Raw genomic sequence first — 20,907 nt, 5'->3', positions numbered from 1 at the left:
GTAGAAAAATTGTCACTAAAATAATATTGTAAAACGTACTCCAATAATCTGTTTTATTTACTACTTCGAAAATATATTTTGACAGTATAGATGTTTTGATCGTTTTATTAATAACAGACCTTGCAATTGTACCTAATTCAGTTTTTTTCTTAAAGACATTAAACTATTGTTTACATTTCATATATTAACATTTATGAATTTGAAACTTAAAGTATATACATAAACTTTTTGTCCATATTCCTGTAATTAAAAAAGAATATAAAATGAAGAATCACCTCCTAAAACATTATTTGCCTGAAGATCAAATTTTTCCTAGGTTTGTTTTAGATACTGACGAAAACAAATACATAAGTTTAATAATAAAAATGAACAAAACTTTTCTTTTCGTAGAACATTAAATAAAATGAAATATAATTTCACTTCTATATTTTGTGAAGCAGGTCGTCAACTAGATTTTACCTCACACTGCACCCGTATGTTGAGTTCTTACTATCAGACCACCCTTCAAAATAAAAGTCCCCGCACCGACTCATCTTGTTGTCAACTTTGAGCTTAATCTTTAATTATTTGGCCTACCAGTTTTACATCTCAACCGAACAGAATAGGGTTTTTTAAAATGGAGTTTGCTGTAGGCCGGAAGGTAAGATATATATATTTTTGGTACAGTTTACCATAATGACTGTGTTTACAGTAGCTCGGATGTCTTGTCTAACGTTACACGAGCTATCTAGAAATCCATATGGTTTGTTAACCCGACACAGAAGAGCTGCTGACGGCTAAACATGTGACACACTGACCCTCTGTCATGTTATTTAACATGTACGGTTTAATCTCACATGTTTAAGCTTGAATCACAGAAGTTTGCATGATATCGTAGCTGGCTGCTAACCGATCCAATATCATCTCCATTACCACAGCAGTCCTGCAAAAGCTTTAACTTACATACATTTACTTATGAACTCTTAAAATAATAAACGTGTAACTAATATTAACGCGTGTTTTAACCGCTGGTCCTGAAAGTGACTTTGGTTGAGTGGATTATGACAGAAGACTGTCTACTGAGCGGTGTTTAGTCTTTAATTTGGTTGCTGCGTCATTATTTGTCATTTACACACAGATTCAGCATAGTTTGTTTAAACGCAGATTTGTGCACTCCATACAGAGATATATTGTTTTATTTATTGGACTTCAGCTCAAGCATGTGGTCTTATCACCAGTCTGTTCTCTGAACTTGTCTGTGTGCTCACAGATAATGAAGGCTGGAGTTTGGGATCCTCTGAAGTCGATTCATTCATAGCCTCCACAGCAAGACAAGATGGAGGATCATTTAAAAAGGTAAACAATAACTGAATCTTTATTTATTTATTTATTTATTTTACTTTATTTAACAGTCAGAGCAAGCCAGCATTGAGAATTGATTCATCAGTCTATTTAGATTCGTGTTCCAGTGAAAGCCTCAAAAAGTGTTGGGATAACTTACTTAAAATGTATGAATTTCTTCTAAACTATCAAACCAAGTGCTTTCTGCAGATGTGACAGACCTTCAGAACTAACTTCACTTTCCCAGGGAGACCCATACATGAAACTGAGGGTGGAAGAAACATTTATTTGGATTTTGAATTGATTTTGTAATTTGAATTAAAATGTAATATATATATATATATATATATATATATATATATATATATATATATATATATATATATAGATATAATTTAAAAAGAGGGAATGAATTAGTACATTGTGGCCACTATTACCTACTTTCCTGAACCATTTTTTGAAAATGTAAAACAAGTGGTCAGTCTCACACACACACACACACACACACACACAGAGACAGAGGTGTCCTATCAAAGTAATCACAAATGTAGTTCATCAGATCAAAGAGATAGTTCACCAAAAAAAAAAGGTCATAATTTTCTCACCTTTGTGTTGCTGCGGTCCAGTCCCATGGGATTTTGGTTAATCATTTAGAAACATTTTTTTTTTTAAGAAACTTGAGAAGTTTCTGTCCATTTACTGAAATTCCAGAAGATTTGAAAAAAAAAGATCATAAAAGGATTGCAAAATGGATTAAACTGCTCCACTCAAGATTAAAGTCTCATCTGCACTCTCGTGTTTACCAAAATATGATGTGTTTCATGTATGTCAATCATTGTTTAGATATAAATAAATTATAGAATAAAAAAATAAACCTGTTCATCATATAAAGCAAACATATCTCTTCACAGGACTTGGATTAAATCACTTAATTAAGTTTGGACTTGTCTTACAGCACCTTTGTGACCTTTTTGAAACTTTTTTTCTTGTAAGTCAATGATGGAACCTCTAAGGTTTCATTAAAGGTATCTTTACCTTCTGTATGTTTCTAAGATTAACCAAAGTCTTATGGATTTGGAACAACATGAGGGTAAATAATGACGACAGAATTTAAAATTTTTGGTGAACTGCATCTTAACTATGAATATTTTCTGCTAGCATTTGACAGCAAGGTGGTTGCTTTTAAAAGCAGTTTTATCAGTTGCTTTCAATTGTCCAATGAAGAACAACAATCAGAAACTGTAGTAGTTTTGACTTGTTAAATGATTTTTATCGGTTATCGGTTTTTATCTTTATTGTATCTTTACACAGAGCTCCATATAAAAACAAGACATGCCAGTCATCACCCGAGGACTGGTTCAAGAGAAGGCAGAGATCAGCAGACAATCAGCATGACGTGGCACCAAGGACGCACGTCAACAACAGCAGCTCTCACACCAACAAGAGCGCTAATCTCAAAACCCACCGTGCTCTAAACGATGGTTCAAACAAGCAAACTGGAAAAGTCTGATTCTATTTTTCTGCCATTTAGATGATTTGATTCGATATAATGTTTCACATTTGAACGCCTAATAAAGTTTTTCAATCTTTCAGATACTGAAGGAGAGCAGAGCTGAGCCTTCCTCTCAGGACAAAAGAATCAGCAGGAGATCAACAGACAGAGGTGCTTATTCCCTTTAAGAAGCCTTTTAATAATAATGTCCTGATTAAATCGTAAGTGGGTGATTTGTTTCTGCTTTCAGGTTACAGAGGGACCAAACCTTCCCCAAACCCAGCAGAGAGAGCCAAATCAGCCATTTCATGTAGTAGCACATTTGAAATGAAACTTGCTGATTTCCCTGAATTAGGTGACATCACACCCAGCAGCCCTACAGTAGCTTCGCTGCTCCAGGAGCCATGGGTATGTGCTGGTGCAGTCATGCCAGCGGAGCGTCAGAGTTCACCAGCACCCATCTGTAAGGTAACCTTCATGCATGGTGATTTGGGCCAAAGAACACATTGTTCTGTTAAAGCACAAGCTGTTTCTAACATGTGCTGGCTTTTCGGCCTCAATTAAACTCTTTTTATTCTTATTAGAATGTACCAAAACGAAGAACCAAGTCAGCACAGCAAGTCCCGCCCAGTGGAAAGTGTGACATGTCATCAGCAGTCACAGCAGGTGAAGATCTGCAAGCATTCTTCAGAAATCAATCAATTTTCTTTCTTTGTCTTATGGTACGTTCAAGTCGTCGTATTTATGAGTTGGGAACTTGTAATTATGATGTCAGGTGCATTATTCAGAGCAAGATGTTAATGAACCCAAGTTCAGCAAAATTATTTAACTTCTACAAAATGATGAATAAAGGATGCACATCAGTTGTGTTTTGCATTATATTTTTATTCAGTTTATAAATGTGCTGTAAATTGGATAGTTATGTACAGTGCATCCGGACAGTATTCACAGTGCTTGACTTTACTTATCTTTCTTTCTTTTCACATGACCTATTTGTATATTTGTATAGATGTACTTTATATTTTATTATCTGTATTTAATGTTCTACTGTTAGTGTTATCTGTATCCACCAAGGGTCTGAGAGTAACGCATTTTCAATTTTCCGCATTTTGTTGTTACAGCCTTATTCCAAAATGGATTAAATTCATTATTTTCCTCAAAGTTCTACAAACAATACCCCATAATGACAACATGAAAGAAGTCATTTTTGATAAGTTTGTAAAGATTTTAAACAAACGTCTTTCACATTGTCATTATGGGGTATTGTTTGTAGAATTCTGAGGAAAATAATGAATTTAACTCATTCATTTTTGAAAAATCTGGAAAACCCAGTGGATGCATGCACTGTATTCTGTTGTAACTGTACAATAGGCTTGTATTTTATGAAAGCAGCATGCTAGTTTTATTGTAAATGGGGGGGGGGGCAATAATTTCATTCATTTCAACAATTCCTCTATTATGTTTTCACTGACACACCCCTAACTCAGAAACTTAGGGTCAAGTCTTTATGACATGATTAAGAACACACCGTTATTTTGCACAGCTTGTAGTTGTTTTAAAGGAAAACATATGTTGTTTGTTGTTTTTCTTATTGAATATTCAGTTTCACTGGGAAACGCATCAAATTACAGAAGTGTGCTATAAATCTTTAAAAATCAATACTTAAAGAATTAAATGTATCAAATTGTTTAAACCCCAATTTGATTTAGATCAGGACAGTGCAGTATCCAATCCCACTGGATCTTCTGCTCAGTCCTGGGCAAACGTTGCTTCTCAGCCTCCCAGAGTCATCCAGAAAAACCTCAAAGCCAACACATTGTCTCAGGTAAACTGCTGCATTGCTGATCAGCATTTTCAACATGTACTATTCAAAATAGACACGATTTGCACCTTATTACTGTGTCTAGGAGGATTTAACTACACAGCCAGTAGAACAGAAAACAGAAAAGAAGAAGAGGAAGAAAAAGAAGAAATCCAAAACAACATCTGAAAACACAGACGAGACCTTAGAGGTACATCTGATACAGCAGGAGCCTCCAAAGTTTGAGGTAAAATCTGTATGTCACGTGTGATTTGATATTTTCAGAAATTAGATTTTAGAAGGTTCATGTTTAAGTTTTTTTTTTTTTTTGTAGGATGAAGAAGAGTTTCCAGACCTGTCACTTGCATTTGTGAGTTCATTCGTTTGGCCTGAGCACCTCTTCATGCCAGCAGTTCATATTAAATGTTCATTATGTTTGCACCTGTTAATTGTATCATCTGTAATTATATTAATTCAGGAACTGAAAGGACATTCAGTAGCACAAAAAGAGGGATTTTCCTTACACAAAGGCACTACACCCACTTCTGCATCCAGTGACCCTAAGAAAACACAGGTTGGTGTGTGTTTCCAGTGCGATGTTTAAACCCATCTAATCTGAAAGGATGTACGGTTGATGTGTTAATCTGAATGACTAAATGTTTTGTCTAAGAAACGAGACGGTCACGCATTGTAATTGTTTCATATCCCATCTTATCTCAGCAGACTAGTCAGAAGTCAAAAGTTCCTGTAAAGCTTGACCTTGGAAACATGCTGGCTGTTCTTGAGGAGAAGCAACAGTCTCAAAAATCCAAACCAGACCAGCGACCACTAACACTTTCAGGTATTTGGCTGAAAAATATTAGTGGATACTTTTTGTAGGACAATATTATAATTCATATTACTGGTGTGTTAGTTGGAGGAGCTCTACCTGTAGTCCACAAAGAACCTACCGTTCAGAAAAAGGCATGGCAGCAAGAGAAGACACCGCACAACCCGCTGGACTCCACCTGTCCATTAGTGAAGAAGGGAAAACAGCGAGAAGTTCCCAAGGCCAAAAAACCAACACCACTCAAAAGAGTGAGTCCAGTGTCCACCTAAAGATTCACTGTGTGATATCTGAGTGTCATTTCCACCTTTTTTCTTGTGATTTTTTTTTTTTTTAGTCTGTTTTTGATCAGCATTCCTAAAGATGTTTTGCTATTTGAACCCTTCAGGTCATTCTTCGGGAGAGAGAGGAAAGGAAACAGAACCGCCTGCTGGAGGAGAGAGACCCGTCCCGAGTGGCCATCGAGGCTGGAGAAAAGGAAACTAGTAATAGTGAGAGTCCTTCTGAATCGAGCCATGCTGAACATGACCAACATCTTCACACAAGTATGAAACACAGCACTGTAATATACTCACGTGGGATCATTGTAGACAGTTACTGAGGCTGATCAGAATATGAAATGTTTAGTGTTGTCTAGCTTGGTAGCGTCAGTGTTTTTCTGATAAGCAGAATGAAATTGTCATAATCTGTATCAGATATAGATGACAACCCTGAACTCGCTGGTACTGAGGAGTCAGAGAGTGGCCAGCCTGGTTCACCGTCTCCTCACAAGTTGGATGACGGCATGTCAGAAAATGCAACACTAAAGTCCTGGAATCCTAATTCCAATCCCAATCTTCCTAAAATCCACAGCAGGAAGTTCAGAGAGTAAGAACATCAATTTTGTGTTTTTTTTTTTTTTTTTTTTTAGTTTTTTAGTTTTTTTTCTCTTGTTTTTTGTTTTGTTTTGTATTGTGTTTCTCAAACATATGTGTTTAAATGAATGCCTTATTTTCTGGTGATGATAAATAAATTTGAGTAATAATAATAATAATAATAACAATAATAATTATTTTGAACAACAGCAACAACAACAATAATAATAATTATTATTATTATTCTAACACTTTAAAATAAGGTTCATTAATGTTAAATAATGTATTAACTAATATGTAACAATGCATTTGTTACAGTGTTTATTAATTTTTTATGTTTATTAATAAAACTATTCTAACTGTTTGTTGTTAGTTCATGACCATTAATTAATATCAACAGATATAACTTTGATTTTAATAATGCATTAGTAAATGTTCAAATTAATATTAACTGACATTAATAAATGCCTTAGAAGTGTTTTTAAATTTTAGTTTGTTAATGTAGTTAACTAATGTTAACTTATTGTAAAATGTTCCCATTATTATTATTATTATTATTATTTATTGTCATTAATTAATTGATAACATTGATTTTTGTTAATTCAACAGCTACTGCAACCAAGTGCTTAGAAAAGATGTAGATGAATGTGTGAGCAGCTTACTGAAGGAGCTGGTGAGGTTTCAGGATCGTCTTTATCAGAGAGACCCCATGAAGGCCAGGATGAAGCGCAGGCTGGTCATGGGCCTACGAGAGGTGCTGAAACACCTCAAACTCAGGAAGGTCAAGTGCGTTATCATCTCGCCCAACTGTGAACGCATTCAGTCCAAAGGTAGAGTGAATTTACAGCACAAAACTCACATTTTGATTTATTGTTGCTGATGGAGGGTCTGTTTTGTTAATGTAGGTGGTCTAGACGAGGCTCTTCACACTATCATCGACACATGCCGGGATCAAGGCATCCCGTTTGTGTTTGCCTTGTCAAGGAAGGCGCTGGGCCGCTGTGTTAATAAAGCTGTGCCTGTTAGCTTGGTGGGCATCTTTAACTATGATGGTGCACAGGTAAGTAGTGTTAGTTGTGGTAAATATCTTTCTGTTATTGAGATAGACTTCGTCCTTTCAGATGTTTGTGAAGAATCTTCAGTGGCATTACTGTAAATATATGTCATGATATTGATACCGATTGTATTCGATTGGTGCACTTTGCTGATTTCTGTGAATTTGATGGCCACAGGACCACTATCACAAAATGATTGAGTTATCGGCTGAGGCCAGGAAGGCCTATGAGGTGATGATTGCAAATCTGGAGGCTGTGTCACAGGAAGAGCAGGAGGAGCAGGAGGAGCAACAGGAGGTGGAGCCGTCAGGAGAACCTTCTGGAACTGAAGAGCCTGAGTACAGTACGTCCTAAATAAAGACTTAAAAATAGCATGGATTTATTGCTTTTGCATGCAATACTGCAATTTCATTATCCTTTTAGTTAACTACAGTATGCTGTTAAACTACTCCATTAACTGTTAAAATATGTAAATGTGTAACTTAGCTGCTGGGTCATTCCGTGTCAAATCAACCAAATTTCAGAAACGTCCCAAGCTCAGATTTTTATTTTTGTCAATATTTTTTCTGAAGAAAGATAAACATGTATAGTGATGCATGCCAAAATATTAAATCTCATGGATGTCTATTTACTGAGTAATCCACTATTTTATAGCGGGGGGCGGGGTCAAAATGATAATTTTCACCTGTGGTTGAGGTGACACAGAATGACCCTGCTTTGTTTCTGGGTAGGTTGGCCATGTATGTATAGACTACGTTGTATGTTTGTGTAATTCTCTCTCTATATGGTGGTTGGTTGATATGTTTAACATGTATTTAACATATATATATGTTAAAATCTGATTAAAAGTGACGTAATGAAAAGTATTCATTAGTGAATCTTGAAAAAATGTATGATGGTTTCCAAAAAAAATATTAAGCAGCAACAGCTGTTTTCAACATTGGTAGCAAGAAATGTTTGTTGAGCATCAAATCATCAGACTAGAATGATTTCTGAAGGATCATGTGACACTGAAAGCTGGAGAAATGACTGCTGGAAATTCAACTGCAATCACAGGAATAAATAAAATTAGAAAATATATCCAAATAGAAAAAATATTTCACAATATTACAGTTTTTATTGTTCTTTCATTGTAAAATAAGAGTAAATAAATGCCAATCACAGAATAGCCAATTATTGATTGAATAATCAGCCTGAATGAAAGCATCATTAAAGTGGTTATCATTTGTTACATATGTGACGCGAAAACTTTAATTTATAAGAATTAACCATTCACTCTTCACTCATTTAATCTGTTTCTGTTTTCTCAGTGAAAATCTGGAAGAAAATGCTCGAGAAAGATTACAACCACCCTCTCCTAAATTTTGAGGACCAGTTTTCATCCATGTCTATTAGTTCAGAGCATCTGCTGGATGACCATGAAGGAAGTTGATGGAAGTACATCAACGAATGAGACAAAATGTCTGTTTTTGTTTGTTTTTCAGAGCTGAGGTCACGCTTCTGTGACACGGAAACAAATCACTACAGAGTTTCCGACCCCGTGTGAGCCTTTAGCACCCTGTGAAAAATGTCAGGAATAGCTTGAAGTACCAAATGTGCCTGTCTAGAGGATTTTATGAAATAATGTAAACATATATTCCTGTAACCTGGAATGGTGTATTAAATCAAGAGGCAATAGAGCAGAAAATAGAGAACAGCCCTTGACTAAGAATATTTTCTTATAGATATCACATACTTAGTTTGATGTTTCCACAGTCTGAATGGTGAATATTTTTGCAAATAGCTATTATCCCTCTATTTCTATTAAAATAAGTGTAATAGTTTGATAAAATGACAGAAACAATCTGAACCATTTAATTTATGTACATGTTTACATTTGTAAATCAAATGTATTTTTCTTCTCCAGTTGGATGCAGAATTTTACTGATCATGACCACTGTGTTTGCAGCCCACGTGTCATCATTATCGGCTCATAAAGTGAATGATTGTTATGACCATGAACTGTTTGTGGGAATACCTCTCCTTCCTAGAACTTATTAAACATCACTTATCTAAATCCTAGACCTCACTTTTAATTTATAATTCTCCTCTGGCTGTTCGTCAACACTAGCTAAACCATTAATACTGAGTGCTCGAGGTGGTTCTCCTTAAAGTTCTCAGTGTAGCTCTATGCCTCTATGCTGTTGACTGCAGTTAATAGGGAATGTGTGTGTTATGCACTTGTGTAGTACTCAGTGGTCTATGGCATATAAATGTAGCATAGAGCTAACAATTCAAAACTTCACTCAGCAGTAACAAATCATTTTCACATATAAACCTTTTTACCTGCTTCTGTGTATTTTCAGAATGTTGAATTTGGGACCAAAAACAGCTTTGTGATTGTGAAGGTTTTAGAATTTTCTCTAGTATTTGCAATAAATCCATTGCAATAAATGATCTTGTGTCAAAAATGTCTGTCCTTGAAAGACCATTATAAATCAGTAATGAAATCTGCAGTGCTTAAAGGGATAGTTCACCAAAGTGACAATTCTGTCATTATTTACTGAACCTCAAGTTGTTCTTTCTAGAGTTTGTTTCTCCTGCTAAACACAAAACAAGATATTTTGGATAATGTTGGTAACCAAATAGTTTCTGGTCCTTGTTGACCTCCGTTATACTTTTTTTTTCATACTATGGAAGTCAATGGGGACCAGCAACTGTTTGGTTACCAGCATTCTTCACAATTTGAGGGTGAGTAAATGACCTTTTTCATTAGGTTTTTTGGGTGAACTACTCCTTTAAAGGGATAATTCACTTAAAAATTAAACTTTTGCCCTCAGGTTTCCTCTATCTATACTTTTGTTCATCTTCAAAAGATGAGAATTTTGTTCCTCTGTAGAAAGTCCTTTCACCCAAACGTGACTATTCAAAAAGTTCATGAAGAGATAGTAGAAGAAATCCTATGAGCGGATTAATCCGAGTCTCTTAAAGAGACATTATCACTTTACATACTGAACAGATTTACTATAGGCTTTTGTTCACGTATTAACATCACAATCAACACACAAATACAGTAAACTGCTTGATTCATACGGGTTACTCTTTATGAAGTTTTTGAACCATCAAAGGTCTGGTGAAATAGACTTCAATGGACGGAAATGACATTAAATTATATATTTCATTTGTGTTTTGAAATGGCATGAGGGTGAGTAAATGATGACAGAATTTAAGTGAACTGTCCCTTTAAATTTAATTATCAGGTAAAACATACCATCACATCTAACCTCACCCCAAAAATTGGAAAAATTTTTTTTTTTTTTTTTTTTTAGTAAATAATGATCTGGAATAAAACCACCACTTCTTGGCTGAACCAGTTCTATGAAAATGCTGCTTTTATCCATCTATGTTCAAAGTCTTTGCAATATAACTTTTTATTTTACCTTAAGACAACTTAAAGACAAATAAAATAGCAAAACTGGTGTTTATTGAAATGTTATGGTCAAAAATAAAATCATTCCTAACCTTTGATTTTCTCAGGACATTGTCCAGCAGTGGATAGAAAACTGAATTACACATGCCACTGTCAGTGAAAGAATGCAAGGAACACCAATGCAAGCTAGAAACACCAATGCACCACTGTGCTAACAGTTTTCACATAACTTCATATTAAATGTCTTGCAGTGTTAAGCATCGCATTGTTACATCACAAACAAAATGCATATTTTTACCACAATGGATGATATAAAAACAAAAGGCTTGCATTCTAATTTAAGCTACACAGAAAAGCTGCACAATAGTTCTTTCATGCCGAACCAAATGTTTGTCCTTGTATAGTGTTAAGTCAATGTTTGACTTAAAGTAACTCTTTACTGCTGCACTGCAGACCATAAATGTTCCATGATGAGACCAGCTGACCTGTCTGTGTCTGCCGCTGTAACTAGCTTCTCTGAGGCGCTCTATATAAGGTGAAAAAAAAAAAACATCAAAGGCCTGCCAGACCGTTTTGGGCTCACTCCCTTGTGTTTGGTTAAGCTTTGACAACCCTTTTGTGCAGATCTAATCTATCATTTGACATTAGTCTTAATATTGGTTATTGTCTTGAAGAGTGCTCAAGTTCAGATAATTATAAAACAGAAGGATGTGTCCGATGGTGTTGTCTGTTTACCCTAAAACAAGTGAATATCGATGACTATTTTAACATTAAATCAATGTTATAAATAAAGATTCAGTAAAATGGATTGAGAGCCAAAGACAAATGCTAGATCTAGTTCAATAAATACACAGTAAAGTCTTTAGCTTTAAGTTATTGATCAAAGAAATCTCACACTTTTTATATTCATAGTATCATTGTGAATAAATATACTAAAGGAGCCCTCCTGTATTTTAAAGTGTTTCCATTAAACTATGACCATTTTTTAACAACAATCAACTTTCAAAGATCAGGAGCAGCAAGCATTGAAAAAAGTGCCAGGTCTCCATAGAAAGTGACAGAAACTCATAGTGGGATGTTTTGTGGATGTCTGCTACGAGGTAGTAGGTTGAAGAACCATTTTAAAAGGTTTAACAATTAATATAATGATCTTTAGTGGGGTATTTTTTAACAGCGGTTGGTCAATGTGTATTGGTTTGGAATGACGCTGCCTTTTAATCTAATTTTCAACCCATTACTGCAGCTTCCAGCTATTTAGCCTGAATTATCCACAGAAACCGTGCAAACTGTATCTGTAGTTGTGCAGACTGACAGATACAACATAACAGGGGTGCGTTTCCCAAAAGCATTGCAAGCCAACTATGGTTGCAAATTTGCAGTTTACAGAAACCATAGTTCCAACGAGCAAAAATGTCATCGCAAAGTCATGTGGATGGAACTCCATCCATAGTTTCTTTTTAGAATGACATGTGGATCATCAGATCATACGCTTGAGTAAAATAAGCAAGCTGACATATAATACACAGTTCAAGATTGATCAGTCAGCATTTTGGGGAATCAGTTATGAATAGCACTGGTAGTTTAGCAGTAAGTTATGTCACTGTACAAGAAACACACCCCAGATCGCTGAAAGAACCCTTCTCACATCTCTACTAACAAAGTGCTTGACAGTTTGAGCAGGACACAACCAGACAAAATAATTGCAAAGTCCCAAAATAGTCAAGATTCACTTGAAAATGTTGTCAGGGTTTCCAAGTATCCCAGAGGTTCAAAAACACCTCCTGTTTCCTCAGCTTCAGATGTTTTGTCACATTTGACCTCTTTGTGTCCCTGTACAGGGATGCTGTCTTGTAGTACAAGGATGTTATCACTGATAACGTCACTGACCATACTGTAGTCCTCCCTGACCAGAGGTTTCTGGTCTTCGTCAACCTCAACGTACTCCGTAAGTCCAGCAGGGTTGATGCTGACGTGCTCACAATTACTACCGGAGCTCATTTGAGTGTTTCGGTCCTGAGCTTTTACTGGTGAGCCTTTGCACTTAAGGTGAAGTAGTTGTTGAGGCTCTCCAAGAACACTTAGCTGATTGGAAACGGCCCCAGAGTGGACATTTTCGCTCAGTGTTGTATTTAGATCCTGACTGCTGTTCAATGAGATCTTGATGCTGTTTTGAGAGACCTTTTGTGTATTATCTGTGGGATGATTTTCTCCCTTTTGGTACTCAAGATGAGCTTTGCCTTCAAAATCCATTTCCTCATCATAGTCGGAGACCACAAGATACTCCACTTGACGGTCTGAACTCTGGACTATTTGGGGATATCCTGGAGTAATCAGAGCACTGAAGATCTCCTCAGATTTCCCACTCTGTGAAATAAGAGGTAAAATGACTTTTTATATATTGGAACTGCACTTTTTTATGGGGTCAGTTCATTGTCTGTTAGAAATTGTTCTGAAAATCTTTGTGACCGTGATAGAACATTTCAACACAGATTGTTCTGAGAAAGTGTCACAATGTTATGCAGATTTTGTGAAGAAGCTGTTACTGACGAATTGGACAGTTCAAAAATTATATTGGATTTAACAGCAAACCCACAGCCATTTACATTGAAGTCTTAAAAGCAAAACAATAAAATAAAATGCTCAAGGGCTCATTTAAAGGGATAGTTCACACCAAAATGAAAATTCTGTCATCATTTTCTCCTGTGGAACACAAAAATGATATTTTGAAGAATGTTGATAACCAAACAGTCGGCCCCTGTTCACTTTATTATATTTTTTACCATACAATGAAAGTGAATAGGAACCAAAACTGTTTGGTTACCAACATTCTTCAAAATATGTTTCACAGAAAATAAAAAGTCATGCAGGTTTATCCTGTAAAAAAAGCCCAAAAATGGAAAAAAAAGTAAAACTAATCTGTACTACAACAAAACTGCACCTTAGAAAAATCAATCAATAAAATATGATATGATATAATGCATGGATTATGGTAGTGTCTGCTGTACCTTAAGGAGCTGGGTGTTTAAGCCACTGATTTTCGGTTCTGGAACTGGTGGCAGTAAAAAATGCTTCACCCTAGAGAAGAATAAGGAAATACACAATTAACTTGCCATCATATTATTTTATTTTATTATCATAATTATCATACTAGTTGTGGTGCAAGTTGTTTTATCCTTCGGTAAAGTTTCGCACTTGTTATTCTTCTAGTTACCGACATATAGCAGCTAATAATTCGGAAGGAAAATTGTATTGAAAAATAAAGTGGATACAATTTTGCCATTTGTGTCACACATTAGTGTAGACAATACTGTATTCTGAAGGAAAATCTGGGAAAACGTATCAGTTATCAGTGTAAATTGTGATGAGTTGGGTGGGATATCATGCTCACGGTTTCATCTTGACTGTCAGCGCTCCTGCAGTCAACAGGAAAATGATGACGGTTAGCGTGATGGCAATAATCATAACTGCATTCTGTGTGTCAAGCATATCTGCAATATGAGAAATACAAAGCCTTGTTTACATTTTCGCTTTCAATTTTCATCATCTTTTAATGCTGTACTGTATAATGAGTTCAAATAGATCTAAAGGCCTAGATAGATAGATAGATAGATATAGCCTGGACACTGTTATGTAAGGCTAAAAATGCTGAGTAATGCGGCACAATGGCTGGAGGTGTGAAAGATTGGATTGCTGTTGCTGGTATCATCTTACTGTCTGGAATCTGGATGAATGAAGAGGGGCTCCATTCACTCCAGAGACCGTGGTCTAGCTTACAGCGCACTTGCACAACGTAACATGCTCCAGGCTGCGGGCTGTAGATGCTAAACTCCAATTGTTTTCCAGCACTATATGACTAAAAACACAAGAACCAAAACTATGTCTCAGTCATAATTACATTACAAAACTTTCAAATGCAAAAATTAGACTCCTAATACAAAAATATGTTCTTTTTGATAATAAATTGATAATAATTAATTAAAACTAGTGCTGTCAAACCATTAATCAAGATTAATCGCATCCAAAATAAAAGTTTTTGTTTACATACATAATATATGTGTGTACTGTGTATATTTATTACGCATATATATATATATATATATATATATATATATATATATATATATATATATATATATATATAAATACACAATAATACAGTATATATTTTGAAAATATTTACATGTATATATTTATATCATTTATATTATATATAAATATATTTAATATTCAAATATAACATATTTTTCTTAAATATATACATGCATGTGTTTGTATTTATATATACATAAATATACACAATACACACATATATTATTTAAACAAAAATTGGATGCGATTAATCGCGATTAATTGTTTGACAGCTCTAATTAAAACATTTAGAAACAAATTTATATAAATACAGTTTATGGAATTTTTTTTTTTATTAGAAAAATATATAAACCTTTATGGTTGAAAGCCCTGGCCTAAAATAGTTTTGATTTTAAATAGAAAAATTACAAAGCCTAAGAACATTTAAGAACCTTGATGACCTTGAAACCATTTGAATCTCACCTCCCAACTGCTGTCCTCCTCGTCTCCGCTGTTCTCAATTTTTAGGCGAACTTCATATTTGATTGTTACCCAGCCTGAACGTGTGTCTGCGTCATGCGGAGGCTGCCACTGCACCAGGAAATAGGGGCTGTTCGTGGTCTGCATGAAAGTCACATTCACATTCTCTGGAGGGTGAGGCTGCACTGTGTGGAACAAGATCAATCATCTTCAATGACAATCAACTGCACAGACATTAGAATAGTAGAATCAGTGACAACAATATATGTACTAAAAAAGGAAATAAACTGAATGCACCAAATCAGCATATTAGAAATAAAATATATTCAAATAGAAAACTGTTCTTTTAAATTGTAATAATATTTCACAATATTACTCCTTTATTGTATTTTTGATCAAACAAATGCATGCTCGATGAACATGAGATGTCTTTTAAAAACTTTTTTTTTTTTTAATCATAACGACCCCAGCCTTTCAACAGTAGTGTATTTATGCTCATAATCCATTAAAAAAATAGAGCATCAACCATGTGCCATATGCCAGCGCATTCAAGCATCTGCAGTGGGATATTCGATACATGGCTTGAGTTTTCATGGCACCCTCATTCTGTTCAGTTAGTCAGCCAGAGCTGCTTCTGTTTAGTGCCATTTAGTACTTTTCCATTCTACTCAGATGCTCTAAAAGTCATCATTGTTTAACTCACCGTTACAGATGGAAGAGCCCAGTGCGCGCACATTTCTAGCTGAACTGGTTTAAGGGAAATTGTAACTAAACTGTAAATGTAAATGCACATGCTGTGTTATCTATCTTGTGTTCTAGTATGATGATCTAACTGAAAGTTAAAAAGTTCAAAGAATAAATGTTTAACCGTAAAGATTTTGCTGATTTTGCTGTGTGTGCCCTTATGTAGCCACAGGAAATCTTTATATATGCTATATATAGCAGGCAGCTCACTGCACTGTGGCTGTTGTCAAAACAACACTGAAATTGGCCTCTGTAGTAAAACATCATTAACCATTCATGCATGGCCAGTATACGCTAGGGGTATATTGCAATCCCATAAAAACAAAAGCATTTCTGGATGCATTTCAATATTTTGTAAACACATACATGAACTCACCGATATCCATAACATCAACTTCTACAGATTCCGAATAGGCTTTTCCCAGTGCATTGGAGGCCACCACTGTGATGTTGTATAGGATCCAAATAGATGTGTGTTGCTTATCAAAATAACAGGAATTGTTTCCCGCCTTATGATAATCCGGACATTCAAAGACTTCCAAAGAACTGAAAAAGTTTTTGATATTTTGAAGTTTAAAATGAAGGATTTGTTGACTTATCTTTTGACAACAAATGAACCAAAACCTGTGATTTCTTATCAAATGTGTAAACATTAACTCATTTACTATACTAGGTTTAGTGTGTTTATTAATAAGTGTGTGTGTGTGTGTGTGTGTGTGTGTGTGTGTGTGTGTGTGTGTGTGTGTGGTGTACAAATTAAACAAATATTTAGAAAAACCGAAGATCAGAACTATCATACCAAAGATTCATTGTGAAAGAAATGAACACTTTTATTCAGCAAATATGCTTTAAACTTATCAGAGTGACAGTAAAAACATTTGTAATGATACATAAAAATGCTGCTTCAAACAAATGTTCTTTCAAGTAATCAATATTGATAAGTAATATTTCTTGAGCACCAAATCAGATTATTAGAAAGATTTCTGAAGGATCATGTGACACTGATGACTGGAGTAATGATGCTGAATAAATCAAATAAAAAAGTTAAATGTCTAAAACATATTAAACAAGAAAAAAAAGTCAACTGTAATGATATTACACAACATTACAGTTTTTACTTTTGCTTGGTGAGCAAAAGAGACTTCTTTCAATAACTGAACCAAGACACTACATTATCTCAGTTACAGTTTATTTTGCTGATGCAAAAAAAATCATGGAATATTTTATTAAGACAAATATAGATTATATGTTAAAATATGTCATAACAGGCACACAATGAAGCAACTACCCATATTCTGATACAGGGAAAAAATTATGGAAATATTTTTTTTTGACAGCAAGATGAACAATGCTGAATAGTGATGTAGGCTGCACTCACCTCTCTTTTCTGTAATACAGCTGGTAGCTGGTGGGCAGTCCACCTGTTGATCCAGGCTCCCACCAGCAAGTGAAAGTCTCTTTCTCTGGCGACCGACATCTTGTTAGTCTGGGCCTCTCCGGAGGAGAATGACCTGGAAAGATAGTGTAATTCAAGAGTATATGATAACATATCTGTGAGAATATTAGGACTAAACAAAAGTGGTATTTAAAACACTAACAGACTATTATTGAATGCTGCAAATAGCCCATATTATTATTTTGTGTGTTGTAAAGTGTCTATGGGTGTTTCATATACTGAAAACTAAAATGTATTATTAAAAACTAGAATTCTTTGAATTGTACTTCCTTTAAATTTAGTCTAGAATTTAGTTAGTCTGAATTTGTTCTCTGAATTTTTTAGAACTGTGTTTCCCTCACTTACACACGCCATGTGCGGTCCAAGAGAGAAGCCATATCAGAGTCAGTGCCTGCTCTGCATCTCTCCACATTTTTCCTGCATGAGAAACAAATGCCCACAAAGTCAGTGAAGTGTCCACACCACGTTAAATACCACCTGTAGAGCTTGTTTCTACTTGAATCATCAAAACAACCACTTAGCATGTGTAAACACCTTCACTCATCACAACAGCTAAAAGGTCATCATGTGTACAAAACTGAATGCACTTTGGCATTGAGTTAACTCTGATGATTTTATCTGATTTCATGAATCTTTTCTTATCATGATCAGTGAAGTAACTACATATTGGTGTATTGGTAAAGATTTTCAGAACTGATCAATGATTATTTCTGACAGGAAAGTAACGTACAAGGTTTTGAACACAAGGCATCAACAAAAGAGTCAAACACTGCAAACGCAGGTGCAGAGAGGTGACTTAATGGAAAGTTACTGCCTTGGAAATGGATGAGTTCCAATGAGAGACACAGTTTGAAAGGGTAATAAATGTGCTTTATGTTTTTGGATCATTGTAGAAACACTTTGCTTCAGTCTTTGAATTGCATCTATATTCTTCATTTTATATTTACTTGTGTACTTGCCATCAGCTTTATTTGCAAATACATAAGTAGCCAGGAACGAGATTTACCCAAATGGAACAAGCTATTGTCTGTGGTCAGTACAGTCCTTTATTTTACCACATTATAGAAGGAAGTGGAAAGTCCAGGTTTAAATGACCTCAAAACATCTGACATTAACTTTCTATTTCGGTGCCAAACATCTTCAAATATTTATTTTCATCTTAGCAGCAAGTTTGACAACATGAGTACTAAAAAATAATATGAACGTAATTTACATAATATGCATTCCTACACATTCTTATCAAATAATATAAGGTGAAAATCAAAACTGACCAGGAATGGTCTTTTAAAAACTGCTTGTAAATCTCTTATTATGCTATATTATCACCAAATCTTGAATTCAACCTTTTTGTCAACTTGTTTTCTTTCAGTTTGCACAGGTTATTTCTTTTTGGAACTGACTGGTTGTAGGCCTCATTGATCTGAGCTTATGCACCTCCGTTTTTAATTGGAAAATAGCATTATTTGTGGATGTTTACTCAAAAACTGAGGTGTATGAGTTCAGATCACTGAGGCCAGTGATCAATCAGTTCCAAAAAGAAATGCAAAACCTGTGCTAACTGGAGGAAAAGGTTAATAAAAAGTTGAATCCATTATTTAGCAGTAATCACAAATTTATAAGAAATGTTTTGTAGGCCAGTCATTTATGATAAAGTGATCAAGAACTCCACAAGTGTAACTCAAGACGCTAAACATTCTTGCAAACTGTCTAAACTTGCAGACACTATGATGAGTTTTAAACAGCAAACTAGTCATCCAGAAAACAAATTTTATTTTTAAACATGAAAAATCTATCGAGGTGGTCCGAACCTCAGTGACCTCAGCTGGCTACGGGACTGCCTCTGTCCATCTCCTTCAACGTCTAAGATTCTTTAATCAGTCTTGATAAATTAGTAATAATAATAAACATATAATAATATTGATTATGAGTGTATTTACATATGTATACGTGCATAGACCATAAGATATATTAAAGAATTACAAAAATAGTGCAAATCAATACAGCTGTTTGCCGAAATTAGTTATGGTCCACAAAAAAAAAAAAAAAAAAAAAAAAAAAAAAAAAACTATTTTGCAAATTACGATATGTGCATAGTTAAATATAATAAATAATAATAATAACAATATTGATGTGTAGGCTATCATTTGACGGAGACTCACCTGGATCAGCCACCCAATCCGTGACCGAAATTACACACACAGCTTCACCTGTGATCTTCCCATATTCCACATACGCGCTGCATTTTGGACTGACTTTTGGACGGACCACAGTCTTTCCTATGCGCTGTCCCCCAAAAAACGCGCACTATGAGAGTGAGAAAAGCCAAATACAAAGTCACCGTGACCCTTCTGACACCGAAGTCCTTCTGAGTCTCCAGTTGCGCACAAACAGCCCTAAAGCTGCAGGGAGAGTCTCGAGGAGTGGCATACAGGCGATGACGTTACATCACACACACTTACCTGCCAATGGCACGGTGTGTGTAAGAACTGTAAACCACACGAGTAAAGTTCGTCAGTAGAAAACCTGATGTTCGACTAATAACGCCTTGTTTGGAAGTTTAAAAATAGTGTAATGTCTGAAGAACGACGGACAAAGGAGGCTCCTTTTCTGAACTTTAGTTTTTAAACGTTTACAGATGTACAGGGCTATACAGGTATAGCCTATAGAAAAAAGACCAAAAGACAGGTAGGCCTATACAGACAGCTAGACAGATAGACAGTGTTTGCTGAGGTAGTCTGAATGGTTGCTAGTGAGGTTCTGGGTGGTTACTGTTCTTGGGGTTTTCTGGATTGTTCTGTATTATTGATAGGACTAGTTGTTTTCAACCAGAGGGCCAGGGCCCACTAGAGGGCCTTAGCAAACTCCCAAAGGGATGCCTTATTTTAATTTACCCCCTCAGCAACTTTAAAGTAACTCTTTTTTCTTTAAAGGATCAGCATTCCCACTTTCTTGAAAACCTTGAATATATGAGGAATATTTATATTTATAACATTTTATAATTATGGATCTATTTAAATGTGTGATTTTTAAACCTTGATCTAGAAAAGTCATGTAAATGAACAAAATCTTATTCCATGGGCATTTTAGAATTAATTAAATCAGATATTTTGAGTAAAAACATTTGTAAAAAAGTAAAAAAAAAAAAAAAAAAAATCCTTCCTTATTCAGTGAATCAAGTAAAAATGAAAAAAGTCATTTTCATATTGTGGGCAGTGGGGGGCCTTATAGAGTTAAAAAAAAAAAACAGCTGTAGGGTGTTCAGAACGGTTTCATAGTGACAGATTAATTTTCGTGTGAAATAATAATTGAAAAGCATGACTTATAATAAGCAAGTTTAAGAAATTAGTTCTTAAGCAAGTTTAAGAAATTAGTTCTTATATATATATATATATATATATATAT

The 20,907-nt window shown here is 35.0% G+C and overlaps 2 protein-coding genes across 4 annotated transcripts; one reads left to right on the top strand and one right to left on the bottom strand.

The window, feature by feature from the left end:
- Positions 1-499: 499 nt before the first annotated feature.
- Positions 500-9,784, top strand: LOC109110451 (selenocysteine insertion sequence-binding protein 2-like). Of its 3 annotated transcripts, none has more exons than XM_042724717.1 (18): positions 500-640; positions 1,250-1,335; positions 2,632-2,824; positions 2,914-2,983; positions 3,063-3,280; positions 3,397-3,478; positions 4,522-4,637; positions 4,720-4,860; positions 4,948-4,983; positions 5,092-5,187; positions 5,337-5,454; positions 5,527-5,690; positions 5,828-5,984; positions 6,135-6,306; positions 6,903-7,123; positions 7,199-7,353; positions 7,526-7,691; positions 8,659-9,784. In XM_042724717.1, exons 2-18 carry the CDS (start codon positions 1,316-1,318, stop codon positions 8,778-8,780), a joined length of 2,247 nt encoding a protein of 748 aa, XP_042580651.1. In that variant the 5' UTR covers positions 500-640; positions 1,250-1,315; the 3' UTR covers positions 8,781-9,784. The 3 variants fall into 3 exon arrangements, with proteins under 3 accessions (XP_042580651.1, XP_042580649.1, XP_042580650.1); XM_042724715.1 differs by having other exon boundaries at positions 5,334-5,454; XM_042724716.1 differs by lacking the exon at positions 500-640 and adding an exon at positions 685-819 and having other exon boundaries at positions 5,334-5,454.
- Positions 9,785-10,662: 878 nt separating this feature from the next.
- On the bottom strand, positions 10,663-19,951 carry LOC109109899 (prolactin receptor-like). The gene is made up of 9 exons (XM_042724718.1): positions 19,665-19,951; positions 17,851-17,922; positions 17,428-17,560; positions 16,426-16,595; positions 15,309-15,490; positions 14,469-14,610; positions 14,146-14,245; positions 13,763-13,832; positions 10,663-13,121 (listed from the first exon to the last, which is right to left on the bottom strand). Exons 2-9 carry the CDS (start codon positions 17,915-17,917, stop codon positions 12,477-12,479), a joined length of 1,509 nt encoding a protein of 502 aa, XP_042580652.1. The 5' UTR covers positions 17,918-17,922; positions 19,665-19,951; the 3' UTR covers positions 10,663-12,476.
- Between the last annotated feature and the right edge of the window lie 956 nt (positions 19,952-20,907).

Source organism: Cyprinus carpio, chromosome B5 (assembly GCF_018340385.1).
Source record: "Cyprinus carpio isolate SPL01 chromosome B5, ASM1834038v1, whole genome shotgun sequence".
NCBI lineage: Eukaryota > Metazoa > Chordata > Actinopteri > Cypriniformes > Cyprinidae > Cyprinus > Cyprinus carpio.
This window is presented reverse-complemented; position numbering and strand designations above follow the sequence as displayed.

Bases quoted from the DNA above. Each gene is read 5' to 3' on its own strand.
- LOC109110451 (XM_042724715.1), top strand. From the start codon at position 1,316: ATGGAGGATCATTTAAAAAG. The intron at 7,124-7,198 runs GTAGAGTGAATT...TTGTTAATGTAG, and splicing joins TGAACGCATTCAGTCCAAAG to GTGGTCTAGACGAGGCTCTT. The intron at 7,354-7,525 runs GTAAGTAGTGTT...TGATGGCCACAG, and splicing joins TTAACTATGATGGTGCACAG to GACCACTATCACAAAATGAT.
- LOC109109899 (XM_042724718.1), bottom strand. From the start codon at position 17,917: ATGTGGAGAGATGCAGAGCAGGCACTGACTCTGATATGGCTTCTCTCT. The intron at 17,561-17,850 runs GTAAGTGAGGGA...CTATCTTTCCAG, and splicing joins TTGGACCGCACATGGCGTGT to GTCATTCTCCTCCGGAGAGG. The intron at 14,246-14,468 runs GTAAGATGATAC...CTCATATTGCAG, and splicing joins ATTCATCCAGATTCCAGACA to ATATGCTTGACACACAGAAT.